This window comes from Dermacentor variabilis, unplaced genomic scaffold (assembly GCF_050947875.1).
Source record: "Dermacentor variabilis isolate Ectoservices unplaced genomic scaffold, ASM5094787v1 scaffold_12, whole genome shotgun sequence".
Lineage (NCBI taxonomy): Eukaryota > Metazoa > Arthropoda > Arachnida > Ixodida > Ixodidae > Dermacentor > Dermacentor variabilis.
In genome coordinates, this window is record NW_027460280.1 from 12,176,061 (window position 1) to 12,194,968 (window position 18,908).

General features: G+C 45.4%; 1 protein-coding gene across 2 annotated transcripts in view; it reads right to left on the bottom strand.

The window, feature by feature from the left end:
* Positions 1-273: 273 nt before the first annotated feature.
* SMC3 (structural maintenance of chromosomes 3) overlaps positions 274-18,908 on the bottom strand; it is a 463,962-nt gene continuing 445,327 nt past the window's right edge. For both annotated transcript variants that reach the window (XM_075676310.1, XM_075676309.1), the window contains one exon: positions 274-717. In XM_075676310.1, coding sequence (XP_075532425.1) covers positions 646-717 — 72 coding nt within the window. In that variant the 3' untranslated portion in view covers positions 274-645. The remainder of the gene's footprint in view (positions 718-18,908) is intronic.

An 18,908-nucleotide genomic window follows, 5' to 3' on the forward strand; every position in this document is an offset into this window, starting at 1 on the left:
TGGTCTAAATCGTTCAATGTATCACTTGAAACAATTGCTTGTCTATTTTTTCATTCAAAGTTGCTTTCGTCTATGCATAAGCTAGCTGTTGCAAAGTCGGTGCTAGCATTAACTTGCGTCAGCAACTGCCGGCAGCTGCTTCGAGAGAGTTACAGCGTGTTCCAGAGGAGTGATACTTATTCAGGCTCACATCCACTCCCAGTCTAATCAGAGTGATGACACATGAATGTCGGCATGCGCGAGTGTCAAATAATTTTACCAGGGTTACAATACTAATCAGAAATAGACACTTTATTTTCACAAGCTATATAACAGTGGTTTTGGCAAAACTGCAAATGGTTTTTATGTTTTATCACTGCACTATGAATGCACTACGTAAGAGTGCTACGACACAGTTATAGGTGTGCTCCAACAGCTCTTCACAAAAGAGACAAGAGCCATGCCAGGCATAAAAACCTTATGTCATGCAGTACTTAATTAAGGAAAGGTGTACTGCACATAAAGGAAGTGATGTTTTGTGAATCCTGACTGAAGGTGACATTGAAACACAGAACTGTACAAGAAGCTTTCTGACCTTATACTAGCCTGCCTGCCCTCATGAAATGAACAACCAAATAATTTAGTCCATGGCTGAAGATGAGTGGCTTAGCCATGCGTTGTGTCATCTTCAACGAAATCCCGAGCCTCTTCCTTGGTCACAGCTTCAATGTGGCTCACCTGAAAAACAAGACACAGTAAACGACCATCATCAGCCAGAAGCATTACAGATTATGATAAAATAAAGTATGAAGGCTTTTGGTTTCAAAGGCAGAGCGAAAAGACTGCCCTGAAAGCGCGCAGTTATAATCAATGTGTAAAAAAGGGCCTATAGCAAATTACTTCTCAAATTGATCATCTCTTCTAAGTTTTCACAGACTATTCAGAACAATTTGCTTGACAGGAACACCAAACAAATGATGGCAATATCAAATAAACAATGCTGAATTCAAACCTAAAACAAAATCATGCTTCAGTTCTGCAAAGTGTACTTCAGACTCATATACAAAGTTCTTAGAGTGAAAAATACTGTTGTGATGCTTAGTGAAGATAGTTGTGAACAGACGCCCAAGCGACCAGCAGAAAGGAAGGCGAAGACGGGCATCCGAGTTCTGGGTGTGAGCTGGTTTCCATTTTAGCTTTTACTGCACAACATACATAGGGCCAATTTAGACAGATGTATGTGAAGCGCCCACTTTCACAATCATTTGTTTTCACAAACATCAAACATATATAGGAAACACACAACAGCTTGCACAAGCACATTTGTACAATTTCATAAGTCACCCGCCGTGGTTGCTCAGTGGCTATGGTGTTAGGCTGCTGAGCACGAGGTGGCGGGATCGAATCCCGGCCACGGCGGCTGCATTTCGATGGGGGCGAAATGCGAAAACACCCGTGTACTTAAATTTAGGTGCACGTTAAAGAACCCCAGGTGGTCGAAATTTCTGGAGGCCTCCACTACGGCGTGCCTCATTATCAGAAAGTGGTTTTGGCATGTAAAACCCCATAATTTTCTTTTAAATTTCATAAGTCATCACATGAATCATGAAAAATATGAAAGCAACAAATAATAAAAACCAAGTTAAGAAAGCGCTAAGTTGCAAGATTACGAGAATAGTCTGTACTGCTATTCTCGCCAAGCTGCACTTTGAGTGTAGTTAAGAAAATCCAATTCTTTTTTAGAAAGTTCAACAGATGGTGCACGAACCAGGGTGTCTACCAAGTTGACATCTTCAAGTTTTCGAGTTTTCCAGGTTTTCCCTGAGTGCCTTTGCAAAATTCCGAGTAATGCTGAACTATGTTTTATGTCAAAACGGGATGAAACCATATCGCCCAAGGCTGTCACTCTCTAGTAAGGATATGAAAAAAAACTTTAAAAAATGACTTAATCCAATTTGAATATCAAGGAGTAGTGTTTATGTTATTCAAAGAGAGAATAGAACGGAGGAGTTAGTAAAATACACAGCAAATAAAATGTCTTCCAAAAAAATTGCAAATCGAGTCAGAAATTCTCAAATACGGATAAAAAGGAGATGCATACAGAAGCAAATATTTTCGAATATAGGCTATCTCTATCAACTGATGGCAAGCTCAGTGATAGCATTGCCGACAGGCAATGCTATCATGCTCATAACGCGCGTGCCGTTCGTTACTGGAAAGTAGCGGGCTCGCAGCGTTAAAGAAAGGAAGCGCATCAAGGCAGATGACGATTATCGTTCTGTGGCAGAAGGGGCACTCCAAAGGGTGTAAACTGTTCTTAGAGTGTAATGTTCTACCTAGGTTAAACAATGAAAAAAGAAAAAAAAAACACTATGAACTACCACACCCAAATTTTCTGATCCCCTATTGCGAACTGTGCTTTTGTACGTCTCCGTCTTTTGTCGTTTCCCTACTTTTCTTTCACCAATCTTCCAATTAGTGACTCCTACTAAATGCTCGCCCCCTAGTGGCCATTTCAAGAACCAGCCGATTTAGGTTCAGCCGCAGGTCCTCACATTACAACGCGCACTTCAATGCTGCCTTGAAGTTCTCAAATCGTCATGATGTCACCACACACACACATAAACAATGCTGAAAGAATTTTGCAGTATACCAATATAGCTAGGCGTGTCATTGCTGTGTAAAGACAGCAATTCACCATTTTATTGTTTCCTGAAAGTAGCAGACGATGTGTGACGGTGGGCTACGTGGATTGGGAAAAGATGACTATGGTGGTTTGTTTGAAGCATTTCATTCGGGATGACTTCTTTATTCCTGGCGAGTGGACCATTGCTTTCTTTTTATATACAGTATTTTAAATACGTCACTGGCGTTTCAAATCGTGGAGTGTTACTTTATTTAGGCAGGCACATCAATAAATTAGTGATGAATGCTTAAGCTTCATTCGGTCTGGTTATTTCAGTTTTCTGCCCCAGCATTAGTGTTATTAATGCCGTAAGGGGGGACACGGGTTTCGCATTGCGAAAAATTGCAAAAAAAAATAGATTTTTCGAAAATCGCATTTTCAGTTTCTATGACCCTTTTTCTATCTGATACCCAAATATAATGAAAATTCGTTTTATCAGCCATGGTGGCGACAAATCTCGCGGAAATCAAGAATGAACCACGACCTACTGTATAAAGGGCGACCTGCGCATCCCGTGGTCGCCTACGGCAGCGCGCGGCCGAAGAAATACCACGTGATCATTGAGTAGGGACCAAGCGTGCCGGTAGAGGCCGCCAGTGCTCACCCTCACAGCTGGAAATTAGGCAAGGTGGTGTGGGTAGGCTCGCTCTGGGAGCACATGGCAAGACACCAAATCTTGGAGTGCAGGGGGATCTGGGATGGTCTTCTTTCGAGGGCAGAGAGGCTAGTAGCAAGATAGCATTTGAGGAGCGATTGAGAAAAATGGGGGAAATTCGGTGGGCTAGGAAGGTTTTCAGTTACTTATACACGAGGAATGTTGACACGAGGTGGAGGAAGCGAACTAGAAAATTGACAAGCAAATACTTGGGCAGTAGCGGGGGAACAAGTAAGGAATCATCTGTCAAGAAAAAGGTTAAGGAGGCAGAGAGGGGTATGTGGAGTACAGAGATGCAAACCAAATCGGCATTGGAGACATACAGGACGTTTAAGCAAGAAATAGCCAAAGAAAATATTTACGATAACTCTAAGGGAAGCTCATTGTTGTTCGAAGCCAGGACAGGTGTACTGAGGACTAAAACGTACCGAGCCAGATACCAGGAGATAGATTTGGTGTGCGAGGCGTGTAGAGAGGAGGAGGAAACGGCGGAACACCTGATACTTGCTTGTAAACAACTTCCCCCTGCAGTTCAATCTAACGGGGAACTATTCAAAGCCTTGGGTTTTAAAGACAGTGAAAGTAGAATAGACTTTGAACAGGTAGAAATAACTAAACGGAGGCTATCTGATTGGTGGACAATATCAACGCAAAAGTAAAGGAGTAAATACATAGGTATGCATGCATATAGAACCATTAAAGGCTAGGTGGCGCGCGCCGCCGCCGCCCGATTCAAAGGGTTGAGCCACAATCATCCATCCATCCATCCATCCAGCAACGCCCGAAATGCTCCGGCCCTACCTTTAGGAGTACGGCGATGACGGTAAAAATTCACAGAGGAGCTGCAGTAAACTCGGCATTTCACATTATTGACAGGGTGCGGCTAGAAAAATCCGCGTCGATACATGCGATACACGCCCCAGATATTTGGTATCTTCGCTGTGCAGTGCAATGAAATTTTAAACTACATTGAAGGCGCGGCCGCGCGGCTGCTAGGATTGAGATAGTGTAATCCTTTAGAGCTTTTTTTTTTCCCCTCATTGTCTGCTAAAATGTTGGTTAGTGCTGTGGTGCCAATAAGGTCTGGTGCGCACTTTCCGCGCTAGCCGAGGTCTGAGCGCGCCCGCACTTCATTCTCCCGTAGGTTTCGCTAGTCCCGAGCCGGACGCAATGAACGCACTACGTACCGCTTTGCAGGGCCCACGCGTTCCTTTGCTGCATTCGGCACGTTCACTGAAGTGACGTGCCGCTGAGAGCGCGGCAGTACGTGAGTGGTTTTAATTGCAGTGCATGCCACAATCGTAAAAATGTGCTGTTATTGACGTATTTATTTACGCCACTTTACCAAACGATAACGAAAGTCTAGCTTGAAAAATTCCAAGGGCGCTTTATTGTGCCATCACACAGATAGTCACTACACTTTAAGCACTTTTCTGGAGTTGGGCTTTTAAAACGAAAAGCTTCGCTACGTTAGTCGACACCACGCTTCCCGCGAGCCGGCGTATGTCGGTATTGGCTCCGTAAGCGTGTTCGGAGTCGGCGCAGGTGGCCACTGCCGCGCGCTATGCGTCGTCGTTTGACATTCGCCGCAAGCGCGTGTTTATCGCGGAGGCCGACTATATAACCGCTTGCCAGAGAACAGGCGTGCGCATTCAACATGGAAGGAGAAGAGAGTGACACTACCGATACAGAGAGCTGTGTTTATGGCTTTACAGAAATCGCAAGACAATGTGCCCAACAATGATGAATAAAGAAGATTAATAATCCTGCATAACTTTTGGTATATATCATTCATAAGCAATTTGCATCACTACACAAGGCACACGTATAGCATAACCATAAGCTTGCCAAAGCATATCCATAAGTGAAACCATAAGCATATATAACCATAGGCTAAATCATGAAGCATAAGCTAAACCGTAAGCCATATCCATAACTTAAACCATGAGCATATCCATAAGTTAAACCGTAAGCATATCCATAGGCTAAATCATAAAGCATAACCATAAGCTAAACCGTAAGAATAATCATAGGCTAAATCATAAAGCATAACTATAAGCTAAACCATAAGCATCACCGAACCTTTTCGCTTCGAGATATCGAGGCTTAACCTTAGCTAAGCCCCAGCCATTTCTTTTATTCAGGTTTCAACCATTGGTTTCTAATATCGGTCACGGGGAACTCATGAAATGAAATTCCTATTGATGCTCGGCCGCTTGACTTTCACAACGGTATGCAGAAGTAAACCATCGTGCATGAAGAAGCCGCAAACGCGAAAGCCGGCGCCCACGGGGCTGACAATCAGTGTCACTGAAATAGAATCTGGTAATCAAGATCTAGCGACACCAACAGATCACCAAGCACTCAGCTAATCGATTGTTTCACGCGCGTGCGTTTGCCTACGTCCTTCCGTGCTCTCGCTGCAAATGCTTGCTGCCCGTGCGTGCGGCCGGCCACGGGGTTGGGGTAGGTGGGGGTGAGCACTAGCGCCACTGTTCGCGGCGGCGGTTTGGAAAACTAAAGAAAGCCACACAAGCAAAAGCAAATCAGAGGCGCTGGCGCAGCGCCGCACGCGCAGGTCGCCCCTTATACAGTAGGTCGTGGAATGAACAGCGCTTTTCAAGCCACAATATCTCCGGAACGGTGCGACCGAGCGCCGCCATCTTGGTCTCGTTGGAAAGCGCATTTCTCCGTCTTTAAATATGCCGCTTCAGCGGCCTCCTCCATACAGAAACAAGCGCACAAAAAGCAAATGACTGAAGGTCGTGCCGGAGTCTGCGATTGGCCACGCCCGCCACGTGACTCCAGCGCGGTCCGGCGCTCGCGTCGTCTGCTCGGCTCTTTGCACCTCGAGATTCTGGACGTCTCCACTCGCCGTAATCTCGCCGTGTCAAAACGGGCGCTACGCGGACATCGCAGTAACGTGGCCGATCCCTACGCTTGTGGACGATTCAGAGTTGCGGCTAAGCATTCCGAGCATCGGCGACGCGGACTTCGCGACCAAAATTCACGCACGTAATTCTCGGGCATGCGGCTAAGCCTTTCTGCACTCGGTGTTTCGGAATTCGAAGCACAAAGCGCACGCAATTCGCAACTTTCACAGATGGTAGCGACGCCATGCGGCAGCCGTCGTAAGCCTCAACGAGGGGATGCCCGCGTTTCGTAGCCGCGTCGCCCGTGTTCAGTTAGTGTGGTGCGCTGGACCCTTTGTTTTGTATTTGACTGGGGTCCCTTTTTACAGCGGTAGTTCAGAGCTCTGCAGTCATCTACGCAGCTGAGGCACAGGTTGCCTTTCGCAGTGACACTGTTTTGACGGGTTACGTGTTTGATGAAATGGGCAAGACGTACAAAAGCAACAAAATGTGCTGTGTGCCTCAGTGCACACGCCGTGCAGTCAAAGGCGAGGTAAGCCTTCACTCGTTTCCTTGCGAGGAACCAATGAAAAAGGAGTGCGCAGTGAAATTGCGCATTGGGAAGCCTGTCACAAAAACAATGTGTTAAGTGCATACTCTTCGAGAGCTGGCTTCTCGCACGCCTTGCCATATCTCGTGGCGTCGTTTCCTTGGAAGTTTTGCGTCAGCAGTTTTTCAATTTTGTTTTGCCAGCTGTTTGTTGGTGATGGCGCAAATCTACAACGTGTGGCACTTGCTTCCTGTTATTCTGAGCATTCGCTCTCTTTGCCACTGTGTATTATTTTGCCCAGCAGTCTCGGCACAAATTCTAACTGCTTGTGCTGAGCTCACAGCAAACATGTCCTTATAAAATTTTGCTAGCTGAGCACTCAAATGGTTCATATCAGCTCTGTAAATTCTTAACTTGTCCCAGTCTCTGAATGCGACTTCATAGAAGAGAAGTTCCTCAAACTTTTGTGCATGCTGGTTGGTGAGGATATGCACAATCAGGTACGGCTCACAGCCTGTGTTGCCTGCTTGCTTGCCTGCTTTGCAAGAGCAGTGGCCCTGTAAGAAAAAAAAATTGTTGCGCCAATGCAGGACAGGCACTCTTCATGTTATGTGAATAAACGTGACGTATTGCGCTTTCTCCCGTTTCATTGTGTATCTTTTTTCCTTTCGTGCTGCCTTCGTGCAGTATTTTCTTAGCGGCTTTTTGCATCTGGGCTCCAAAAAAATATTCATGTAAGTACTGGAAGAACCACTTTTGAGGTGTGGGCAGGCGAATCGAGTTCTACGGTTCATCGGAGAATGACCAAATCGATGTAATGATCCTACGGCGAGGAAATCAGCTTTTCGGCATCATTAAACGTTTGCCATGTGCTGTACGACTGCATAGACGATGCTTTAGCAAATGAATGCGAGCGAATACCCTTTGTTTACTAGCGCATAAAGGCAGCATAGTTTGCCAGGCAACGCGAGGCAAGGGTTCGGACACCGAAGCCGTGGCAGTACACGGGGCCCCTCTTAACGTGTAGCGGTGCTCACAGTCGCGCATCGTAGCAAAAATGCAGACGACGTGAAGCAGCAACTCGTGGTCCCTTTACGCATAAACCAGTCTGCCTGGAAACGCACATGTGTCAGACGCACTTGCAGGCTGAAGGGCGCAGCCATGTGCTCGCGTGTTCAAACTAAGAGTGGACCACCGAATATGTAGTACACGTATACCATGCCACACGCACCAGCAGCAAGCAATTCATTTTCACGGAGCGTTGGGGCCCGCTCACGCCTCTGCAGTAAACGCAGTGAGCTGTTTTAATTTCCTGAAGTGCGGCCACTGTAGCCTATTCGGCGAGGGACTCGAAAGAAAAAAAAAATACAAAGCCAGTAAATAGCACATGTACCCATTTTTATGGTTTCGTCGCTCCTAAATTCGAACCACAGCTCGTGCAGTTTCTGCCGCACTTGTGATGTTTGCAGGCACAATCCTTGGACGGTGTACTACGAGACTGTGCATTCTTTCAAGCCGCAGCAAACGATGTGTCCTGCGTTCAACACTTCTTCACCTTCAACCAGTCACCGAACACGCGTTTCTGAACCCCCGATGTGGGTCATAATACATCCCAGAGTCAGTGGTCTTTGAAATGAAGACATCACAATACCACGCTGCGGCCGGAAACACTATGCGATCCGATGCAGCGTGTACAATAGCCGGTGGCGTCTGCACGATCCCCTTAACGACAGCCATATTGAATTTCGAGTAGCGCCACCTTTAGGCGGTGAAAGTTGCGAATACTCGGACACGTGGCTAAACATTTCGCGCATAGGGAGTCTCCGACTCGGCGATCATGCACATCGCGCGCAGACTTCTCGGACCCTCACTTAAGCAGTTTGTGCATCGGCGCCTCCGACTGCGCGAATAAGCGCATCGAGTGTCGACTCCTGGATCCCGCGGCTCGGAATTTCGTGCGGCGGCACATCAGACTGGGCGTCGAGTGTCGACTCCTTGAGCCCGCGACTAAGCATTTCGCGAATCGGCATCTCGGACCCGCAAACAATTGGGATATTGCACGTTCACTCTATTATCATATTGTTACGATAGCTCATAACAATATCTATCATACCGCCCCTTCATAAAGTGAACCTCATCATGAGCTCTGTTCACTAGACTCCTTGGGCTGGCACCGACACCTGGCTGCAGAAGTGTCGAGGCATCATAAAAAAGTAAAATTCTGGAAAGCACCTAGCAGCTGCATATCTATAACTGGCTCTCTGATCCTAAGTTCTACTGCCATTGTCAAGTAAAGATGACTTGGGAGGCTGCTGATAATCGGAGCCTTTATTCAGTAACATGGTCAATTCTACCTCCCCAAAAAAAGCCTCACTGATTGTACTGGAGATTGCTATCAATCGGGCAGCCTGCGGGTACAGGCTGCCTGAATGTACACTGGAACTATATTCATGCCCACATAGAATTCTGCACGTCACTTGGTTTGAAACCTAGGCATCATGCTCTTTGAAACCTAGGCATCAGCAGCAGCAAAGAATGCCCTACAAGAAGAAAAAAAAAAGGGGGGGGGGGGGAGCACACCAGACCAGAGGCCACATGCACAAGAAGCCCCACATCACAAAACACCCCAAAGACTACAAATTTGGTGCCTTTATAGAACTGAAGAGAAGGTGAAACCTCGAGAGCCGTTTTCTCAAAACTGTTTTTCTGCCTTTCTGCTCAGTTTCTGGAGCTGATTTCTTTGTTACCGTTTAACATATTTTGACTCCGTTTTTTTTTTTTGTCATGTTCCTTGGGCTGCAGTGCAGGTCATGACATTCTTGCTTTCTTATCTTGGCCCTTTGTAAGTTTACGATATGGCTATTCCTCTACCCTGAAAGTGTGCTTGATGTGAAGGTAACATAAAATATGGCACTCCAAAAAATTTGTGTTTCAAAAAAAAAGCAAGAATGTCACGACCTTCAGCACGCATTTTGCTATGCAGTCAATACTTAACAAGCCTTCTAATCACGTTTTTTAAGTTCCCCAGGCTCTCCAGAAAGTAAGAGGAAAAAAATTCTGCTCAATAAAATAGAATAAAATGTTCTCAAGATATCACTCTGAAACTTTTATGGAAACATCAGAGAGACATTCTAAACATTTGTGCCAATTTTCATCAAAATCCATGAAGAAATAAGGAAGTTGATTTTCAAAGCCACGTCCCTCCTTAAGCAGCAGGAATATTCTCGCTAATGTACTTTTGCATGCAGGCACCAGTAGCAGCAACAATAGCTAGCTCAGAAGGTCTGAAGTTGATCATGACATGTTATGCCCTGAAGCGACATATTGTTTCATTTTTATTATATTATTATTATTTATTATTATTGCTTTAGTTTAGCTGTGTAAGCAGAAGATCCTGTTTTCTCATTCAGTGTGGTGAATGGTCAGTTTATTTGCTGGCAAGAAATTTAGAAGCAACTGCAAACAGCGCTCGTTCCAGATTTGGAACATTCGGCCTGGCAACAGCGATGCTAGCTTGCTTTCTGATGTGCACACAGCCAAACTCCATTGCAACTGGTCCGAATTGTCTCCAAGTTATGCATTTACACTAACACAAGTGACATTGCTCAAAAGAAACCCCTAGCTAAATTCTGGAAGCTTACCAGAACAAACGCAACTTAGTCCGATTGGTTATTTGCTCCTCAAGTTTCACTGGGCTTTCAGAATTCCTATGGGCGGCGAGTGTCTGCTGTATTCCCAAGCCCAGACCCTATCTCGAACACTCCGTAATGCGAGCATGAACAAGCACCAGTCATCAAACGCAGACTAGCTGATCCGTGTGATCACACGGACCTTATCACACGGATCAGCTAACTACTATAAAGAAAGAGGTGCACCCCAAGAAACAAATGTTTTAAAGAACACGGATGTGGCTTGCTAAGCAGGCCAGACGTCTGCACGCACAGCACAACAATTTCAGCTGGTTTTATTGATGAAATACATAATGCCGATCAAACCAAAGTAATCAACAGCAAGGATCCTTTCGGCTTTGACGAAACACCTCAATTCTACTTCACAAACGAGAAACTTGAGCACAGTATTAAGTGGAAGAGCCGCCATGAACTTAGATGTCGTAGTCATCTTTATTTAAAAAGTGTTGCCAGCACAAGACCCAGATTCTGGAGTTGCCAATATATGTGTGATGCTTGTGAAAATACATGATTGCTGGAAGCGAGTGCTTCGTCTAGGTCTGTCTAAATTGTCCCTGCGTCTTTTGTGCACTAAAAGCTAAAATAAAGTACCAACATGCCCCAAACTTACACTATTTCTAATTTCCACCTTAGTCACTGACTCATCTGTGCAGACTGAAAACCTCTGCCGTGTTTAGTCTTCATGTTTTCAATTTTGGCAACCACCCCGTAAGTCAGGCACTTATTGTAAAGCATCATACGCATCGTGTGGCAATGCTACTCTATTCACTGAAGACCATATTGAGTATCTCTGTCAGAACGTCAAGCAATTCAAACTGGAGTGAACAAGACCCTCAATGAAAGCATCATTGAGCCTTCTTCCAAGTCATTTGGCATACCAGGTGGTGTTGGTTAAAAAGAAGGATGGAACTTGGTGCTCCTGCTAGGATAAGTGCCATCTGAACAAAGTGACTAATGGTAAATTTGGATAGTTGATTCCGTCCTCCAAATGGGATTGCAAGATGCTCCAGATCCGAGTCATAGAAAGCATGTGCCACCTGAATGGTGAGTCACTTTCGACAGCAGTGAGAGGGCAGCGAGGGCCGAGGGGAACTTTAGTGACGCCCGACTGAACTCCGCCACATTACACAGCATTACTGCACAATGCTAAGCGAGAGCGCAAGCATAGGCACACTGTATGGTGGGCTACGACCACTACAGTGGCCATCACTTGAAAGACAGTCCTACGTCAGCACAGCAAGTTTTGACGATGCCCTTACTGCCTCGAAAGTGCCAGCTACTTGTTTATAACACCCGATACTCTATATTAACACAGTTAGCTAAACAGACTGAAGTAAGCGAAAATCTGCGTTTTGAATTCCGATAAGAACTGTGCACTGTCAGAGGAGCATGACCTCTAGTCACGCTCAGCTGTGCCTGCCCATGTAGGAATTAAACTTTGGGCACACGGCTTATTGGTGTCTGAGCCGTCAGGTATCGCTAATTTTGATTAGTTTTGAACATTAAATTTGCCTCGAATCAAGCGAAATTTAAGCCCAGACCACATGTACAAACCCCTCGCGAGGAATGGCAGTTAGCACCTACAAGGAGCATGCGCAAATCCTGCACATTTTGTTTTGTCAAAGGCTCAGACATGAGAGAGATACACCGTGTTTGCCTCACCCTCGTGCATGTGCGTGAGCTGTGAGAGAAAAATTATGCAGACCCGTTACCTTGCGTCCACCACTGTTGTTAGTCTGCGTAGTACACAGAACACACAGGAAGAGGTGTTTGCTTGAGGCATTGTTGTGCGCCATATTTCATAACCTCTGGGAAGGTTGAGCATTGTCATTGCCTCACATGGCACATCCCACCGGGGCAGAAGTATTAAACTTGAATTGGATTATGGGGCTGTACGTGCCAAAACCACAATCGGATTATGAGGCATGCTGTAGTGGCAGACTCTGGATTAATTTTGACACCCTGATGTTTAACGTGTCCTAAAATCTAAGTGCATGTGCATTTTCTATTTCGCCCCCATCGAAATGTGGCAGCCGCGGTTGGGATCAAATCCACTACTTCTAGCAATGCCATAGCTGCAAACCTACTACTGCGGGAACAGAAGTGTTCATTTGACGGTCGACCACTTCCGTAGTGTCATAGGGTCGCCTAGACCCTGCGGTGCGCTTTAATTAATGTGGCTCTGTTTCTGCATGCCATGCATAGTTTGTCCGCTTGACATATTTGCATGGTGTTGATTTTTCAGAAATAGCAGCAACATACTGTACCATACCTTGAACTTAAGTTTATCCAGTTTCCCCACAACCACTGTCATGTAGTGGTAGGGCTTGCTTGCCTTCTCAAGTCTTGATGATTAATGTTTATTGGTGCAGGGGCATCTAAGGCCAAAGAGTGCCAGGACATGCATTATGGTTTAGTAAAATTGTGAGTTTAGGACTATGATTTAAAATAAAGGCTGTATAGAGGCCTACACGTAAGATATATCTTTAAATACTAGTGAATGCATTCTAAAATAATTACTAAGATAAATTTAAGGACTTAAATACATTTGCTACAGGCACACATGTTAAATTATTCTGGATTGTCCGAGCTGTACAATTCTTGCTTACGCAAGAAGTGCAAGAGCTCAGACATACTTTTGTGCATCAGATTGTGCCTCACCAGTGAGGCACAATCTGAAGGTTAGGATGGTATGAGATGATGTTGAGAAAGTTAACTTGTGCAAGATAATTGAGCACTCTTTCAACCCTTTGAAGGTTTTCGCCGTACCTGTACGGCGGCGGTTTTCTGTCCTGCAAGGTTCGCCGTACGGGTACGGTTCCGACCCTCCGTTTGAAATTTTGCGCCATAATGACGATCCGTGCTCACCGGGAGGTGCTGCCACCTCTTAGCACTTACAAGATGCATTTGAAATTGATGCTACCTTCTTGGGGAGATAAACAGAGCTGATTGCTAGCTTCAGCGCGTCGCTCAGACTGCGGCAACGCCCCTTTGGCGGTTTCGGTTTCACCGCGTGATCGCAACGGAGGCACGCAAAACGTCAATTTTTTCTTTGTCGGCACTCTCTTGCAGGGCGGTGGAAGTTGATTTCTATCTTGATTGTCGCTGCTCTTAGCGTGTTTATCAGCGCCGTTCGCGAGGTATTTTCGCTCTCAGTGGCAACGCGCTTTCGCGGTTTCGGTTCCGCCGCGTGATCGCAACGGAGGCGCGCGAAACATGGTTTTTCTCTTTGTCGGCACGCAGTCGCAGGGACGGCGGAAGTTGATTTCTATCTTGATTGGCACTGCTGTTAGCTTGTTTATTACCACCGCTCACGAGGTATTCTCGCTCTCTGCGGGAACGCGCTTACGCGAGAGGGTGCCTCAGACCTCTGCCCAAGGCAGCCGCACGCAGAGATGTCGTGTGCGCCAACACAACTCCTCGCTCCAAGAGAACAGACACGCATTTTAGGTGTGCAGATTGCGATAAGGCGCTGTGCGTAGAACCGTGTTTCAAGGAGTACCACGCTGGGAAATACTATTGAAAATTTTGCAGTTCTGAGTGATGCCGACACCAAAATACTGTTCCTAATTATTTTTTACTATTTATTCCCGACTTTATACATTTTGTACATTCAAGACCCGCAATAAAGTAATTTGACCACCTGGGAAAGTTTTTTTCAAAATAATTCGACCCTCAAAGGGTTAATGTTAAAAAGTGCATCCTCTGATAACAACATCAAGGGATGGGGGGGGGGTATATGGTGTGAGTAGAAATCCCTAAAATGAGCCAATCGGTCTCGGTGAAGTTCAGGACAATGAATGAGGACATGCAGGACGGTTAGGTTCTCACCGCAGCGTGTGCACGTCAGTGGGTCAGTTGCCGTCAAGAGGTATTTGTGTGTGCCATAAGTGTGTCCTATTCTGAGTCGTGCCAGGGTGACTTTGGTGTGTCTATCAAGCTTCAGTGGAAAAGATTTGGTTAACTCTGGTTTAAGCAGGTGCAGCTTATTTTCAACTTCCTTGTCCCACTCAGTTTGCCAATGATTATGGAGCGCCTTTCGTACCGCAGGTTTCACATCTACGCCAGGTACTCAAGCTTACATCAATTGTATCCCGATGAGTCGCTTGTCCAGTATTTTTGTCCACCATTTCATTGCCTGCGATTCCAGAGTGGCCTGGCACCCAGCATACAACAAGAGCAAGGTTTTGTTTATATGCTGCGTGAATGTGTTTAAGGAGCTGGTTGATTACAGGGTTTTGGCTTGCTTTGCTACAGGACAGGGCTATGACAACGCTTAAGGAATCTGTGTATATTATGGACTTTTGTATCTTCTGTTGTACTATGTATTCAACAGTGACCAGGATACCATACGCTTCCGCTGTAAAGATGCTGCTATGACTATGCAAGGTTTTAGAGTTGGAGAAGTTTGGGTCATTGGCTGCACATGATACCGAAGTTGCAGACTTTGAAGCATCAGTGAAAAATGCCATAGATATATACTTGTCTTCAAGAGCCAAAAAATGTTGCTGGATGAGGGCACTTGGACAACTTTTTTTGTTAAGTTCTGTAAAGGACAAGTCACAGGTAACTGTACATTGCACCCAAGGTGGGATGGGTTCAGCATTATCGCTTTCCTGCAGGTCTGTGAAAACTACTCCCGAGTTTTTCCGCAGCAGATTTTACTGCAACGGGAATGGCGGGGTGTGTGAAGGCCTGTTTAAATACAACTGATTTGTGGACTGACCACTTATGAGTGCTTTGCATGGATGTTGTTTTAGCGACATGGTCCTTATTGCATAGGTGACTCCCAGATATGTATGCTGACAATCCAGCGGCCACTGATCCTATTCTGCATATAGACTTTGGATGGGGCTCGTACAAAAGGCACCAAGTGCTAGGCGGATACCTAAGTGATAGACAGGATTGAGTAGCTTAAGTGTTGTCTTTGAAGCCGACTGGTAAACTATACATCCATAGTCTATGCGTGACAACACAAGGCTTTTAAAAAGAGATAGCAGGCAATACCTATCTGTTCCCCACGACTGGTGAGATAAAATCTTTAAAAGGTTCATGGTTTTAAGACATTTAAGCTTCAGCTGTTTTATACGCTGCATGAAGGTTAGCTTACTATCAAAGATTAAACCCAGAAATTTTTGTTCTTTTCTATTTACCAGGCTTATCCCATGCGTCGTAATGCAAGGGTCAGGACATACCCCTCTACATCTGGAAAACAGCCCACAGGAAGTATTTTCTGCATTGAATCTAAACCCGTTTTCATCTGCCCATTTCGTGAGCCAATTAACACTCAACTGTATCTGGCGTTCATATATGGACAGGTTGCAAGATTTAAAGCTGATTTGGATATCGTCCACATAGACAGAATAAGACACCATGGATGGTATAACAGAGCGGAGAAAGTTCGTTTTGATTATAAAAAGTATGCAACTTAGCACTCCTCCCTGTGGTACACCATTTTCTAGGATAAAAGTGCGCGATAGTACATTGCCAATTCTTACGCGGAACGTTCTTTCACATAAGTAATTTTGCAACATGTTCAGTATAGTACTACCAGAAATTCCGTAGGACGACAGGTCTTGCAGAATACCGTATCGCCAGGCAGTATCATATGCCTTCTCAATCAAAGAATACAGATAGACAGTATTGGCTATGCACAAATGCATCACGTATATATATGATTCAAGGAGAACAAGATTATCGGATGTAGACCTCGCTCTTCAGAAGCCAGATTGGCGAGGGTCCAATATACCATTATATTCCAAAAAGAACACAAGGCGATGGTTAATAATTTTTTCAAATACCTTAAGTAAGCAGCTAGTGAGTGCAATTGGTCTGTAACTGTTAACTAAGCAAGGGTCTTTGCCGTGTTTGAGTAATGGTAGGACTATTGCCTCTTTCCAGGATGATGGTATATGACCAGTTGCGAAGATCTTATTGTAAAGACCTAAGATGCAGTTAAGGGTCTCATAAGGCAGATTCTTTATTATTTTATATGCTATTCTGTCAGCACCTGGAGCCGAGCTGCCACAAGAGCCTAGGACAAGCTTGAGTTCATGAAATGTTAGTGGTTCGTTGTATCCTTCTGATGACTTGTTTGGACGTAGAGGAATATTTTCAGCTATTCTTTTATGGAGTAAGAAGTTTTCGGAATAATTTTCTGAGCTTCATACCCTCTCAAAGTGCTCGCCAAGTGTTCGCTTGATCCTGTATTTTATCACCAGAGCCAGTGACGAGAGGAAAAGGATTAGGACGTTGTCCTTTTAGTTTACGTACCCTGTTGTATACTTTGCTAACATCAATGTATGAGTTTATTGATAATACGTAGTGTGTCCAGCTTTCTCTTTTGGATATTCGGCGGCCATTTGCTTTGCACCACTTAAAATTGATTAGATGTTCTGCTGTTGGGTAGCGTGAAAATCTGCTCCATGCTTTGTTCTGGCGTTTCTTTGCAATTTCACAGTCTTTGTTCCACCACGTTTTGGATTTACTTTATCTGTGCAGGACTGAGGTATGCAGCTTCGAGCAGAACAGAGGATGTGGTCAGTGATGTAGCTGGCCAGTTCCTCTACACCTAGGTGGTCCACTTCTTCCAGGCACAGTTTACTTATGTTTCTGAATTTCGAGCAGTCAGCACTATGAAGTCTCCATTTTTGGAGGTAAGCTGGTCCATCGTGCCACTTTGTTGTTTCAAGGAGTGTTGGGAAGTGATCGCTCCCATATGGATTACTAATAACTCTCCATTCCAGGTACGGAAGAAGTGATGCTGACCCTATGGCTAAGTCTATACACGAATACGTGTTGTGTGTAGTACTGTAAAAATTTGGCTCTGTCTTGTTAAAGACAGGCTCCAGATGAAAGAGGGAACTTTTCTATTGCCCGTCATCTCGCATCACATCTTGAGTCACCCCAAAATGGGCTGTGAGCATTAAAATCTCCAATCCCTGTATAGGGTTCAGGAAGCTGGTCAATCAGCTTTTCAAATTCTGCAATGTCAAACCGTTCATCAGATGGTATATATATGGAGCAACTAGGTATAAGTTGGTTGAACAATATAGCCCGAACAGCCAATGCTTCAAATGAAGTCTGGAGTGATACATGCTGGCATGCTACTGACTTTTGGGCTATGACTGCCACACCACCTGAAGAAGAATTACCATTATTTCTGTCTTTACGGAAAACTATGTATTGTTTTAAGAAGTTCTCATGTGTCCACTTTAAATGTGTTTCTTGAACACAGAACAGTCGTGGCTGATATTCCTCTAGTAGATATTTGATATCATCCAGATTGCGAAATAGGCCCCTGGCATTCCACTAAATTATTTGTGTAGCCATTTCAAGGAAGATCCGAGCCCGTAAAAACTTTCTCCGGCAGGACACACGCGCTCTTATCCCACCGTGTGTCTGCTTCCTCCCCCTACACCTTACTAGGGCAGAGGAAGTTGTGCTTAGGAGGCTTCGGGCTGGGGTGGCCCTTACACCGGCTGTTATCTCAAGGTGGAACTGGTCGCATTTACCACTGGGAGCTACGTGTCCATACTGCTCCATTCCTGTGATGGAAGCAGATGCATACCACCTAATATGGACATGTACTGGTTTAAAATCGGAACGCTCGCGTCTCCTACTGCAAGCCGGCCTCCGCTACAGTGTGACAACCAGCTATGACCGCTGGGTACATGACAACAGATACCACAAAACACTGCTTCAATTCATACACAACACAGGCCTCACAGCACACATATAATACACATATACGCATCAAGCATTATGCCTTAAGGGCAAGTCTTTATCGCAATAAAAAAAAAAAAGAGCACATGGTAAAGATAGATGGATATGTATACAAGGGCGGTAACCATTTAGGTTACCGGTCCCTTTCTCAGAGTAGTTACAGGAATTTTTTCCTGCTAGCGTGCTCCTGAGAGCGCTGATCTCTTGGCGTCTATGACACCGGGGTTCTTTGATCGACCTCCATGACCTTCTCTGAGGTGCTGGAGGATCGTGAACTAGGCGCTGAAACTTGCATCCCAGCCAGGCTGTGGAGTTCAGTTGAGCTTGGGGCCTGCGAAACCGAGGTCTGCAGGCCCACCTTCGATGATGATGGAGCAGCACTTGCTGCAGCCACCAAGGGGGCAGTTGGAGTTTCTACAGAAGTACCAGACGTGGACCCTGTAGACTCCTGAAACTGGTGTGGCACTGCCCCCTGCTGCGTCACACTGGCATAGCTTGCTCGAGGTAAGTGCCCTAGCCTTTTCCTCGCTTCGTAGAATGAAATCTTTTCCTTTACTGTGATTGCGATTATTTATTTTTCTCTTTTCCAGCAAGGGCAGCTCCGCGAGTAAGCAGGATGATAGCCCTTGCAATTGACACATTGTGCAGGAGCATTGCAGTTGTCAGATGGATGGTCGATGGCACTACACTTTGCGCATGTTTCTTTGCCTCTGCATGATTGAGATGCATGCCTGAACCTCTGGCACTTGCAACACCGCCTCGGGTTGGGTAT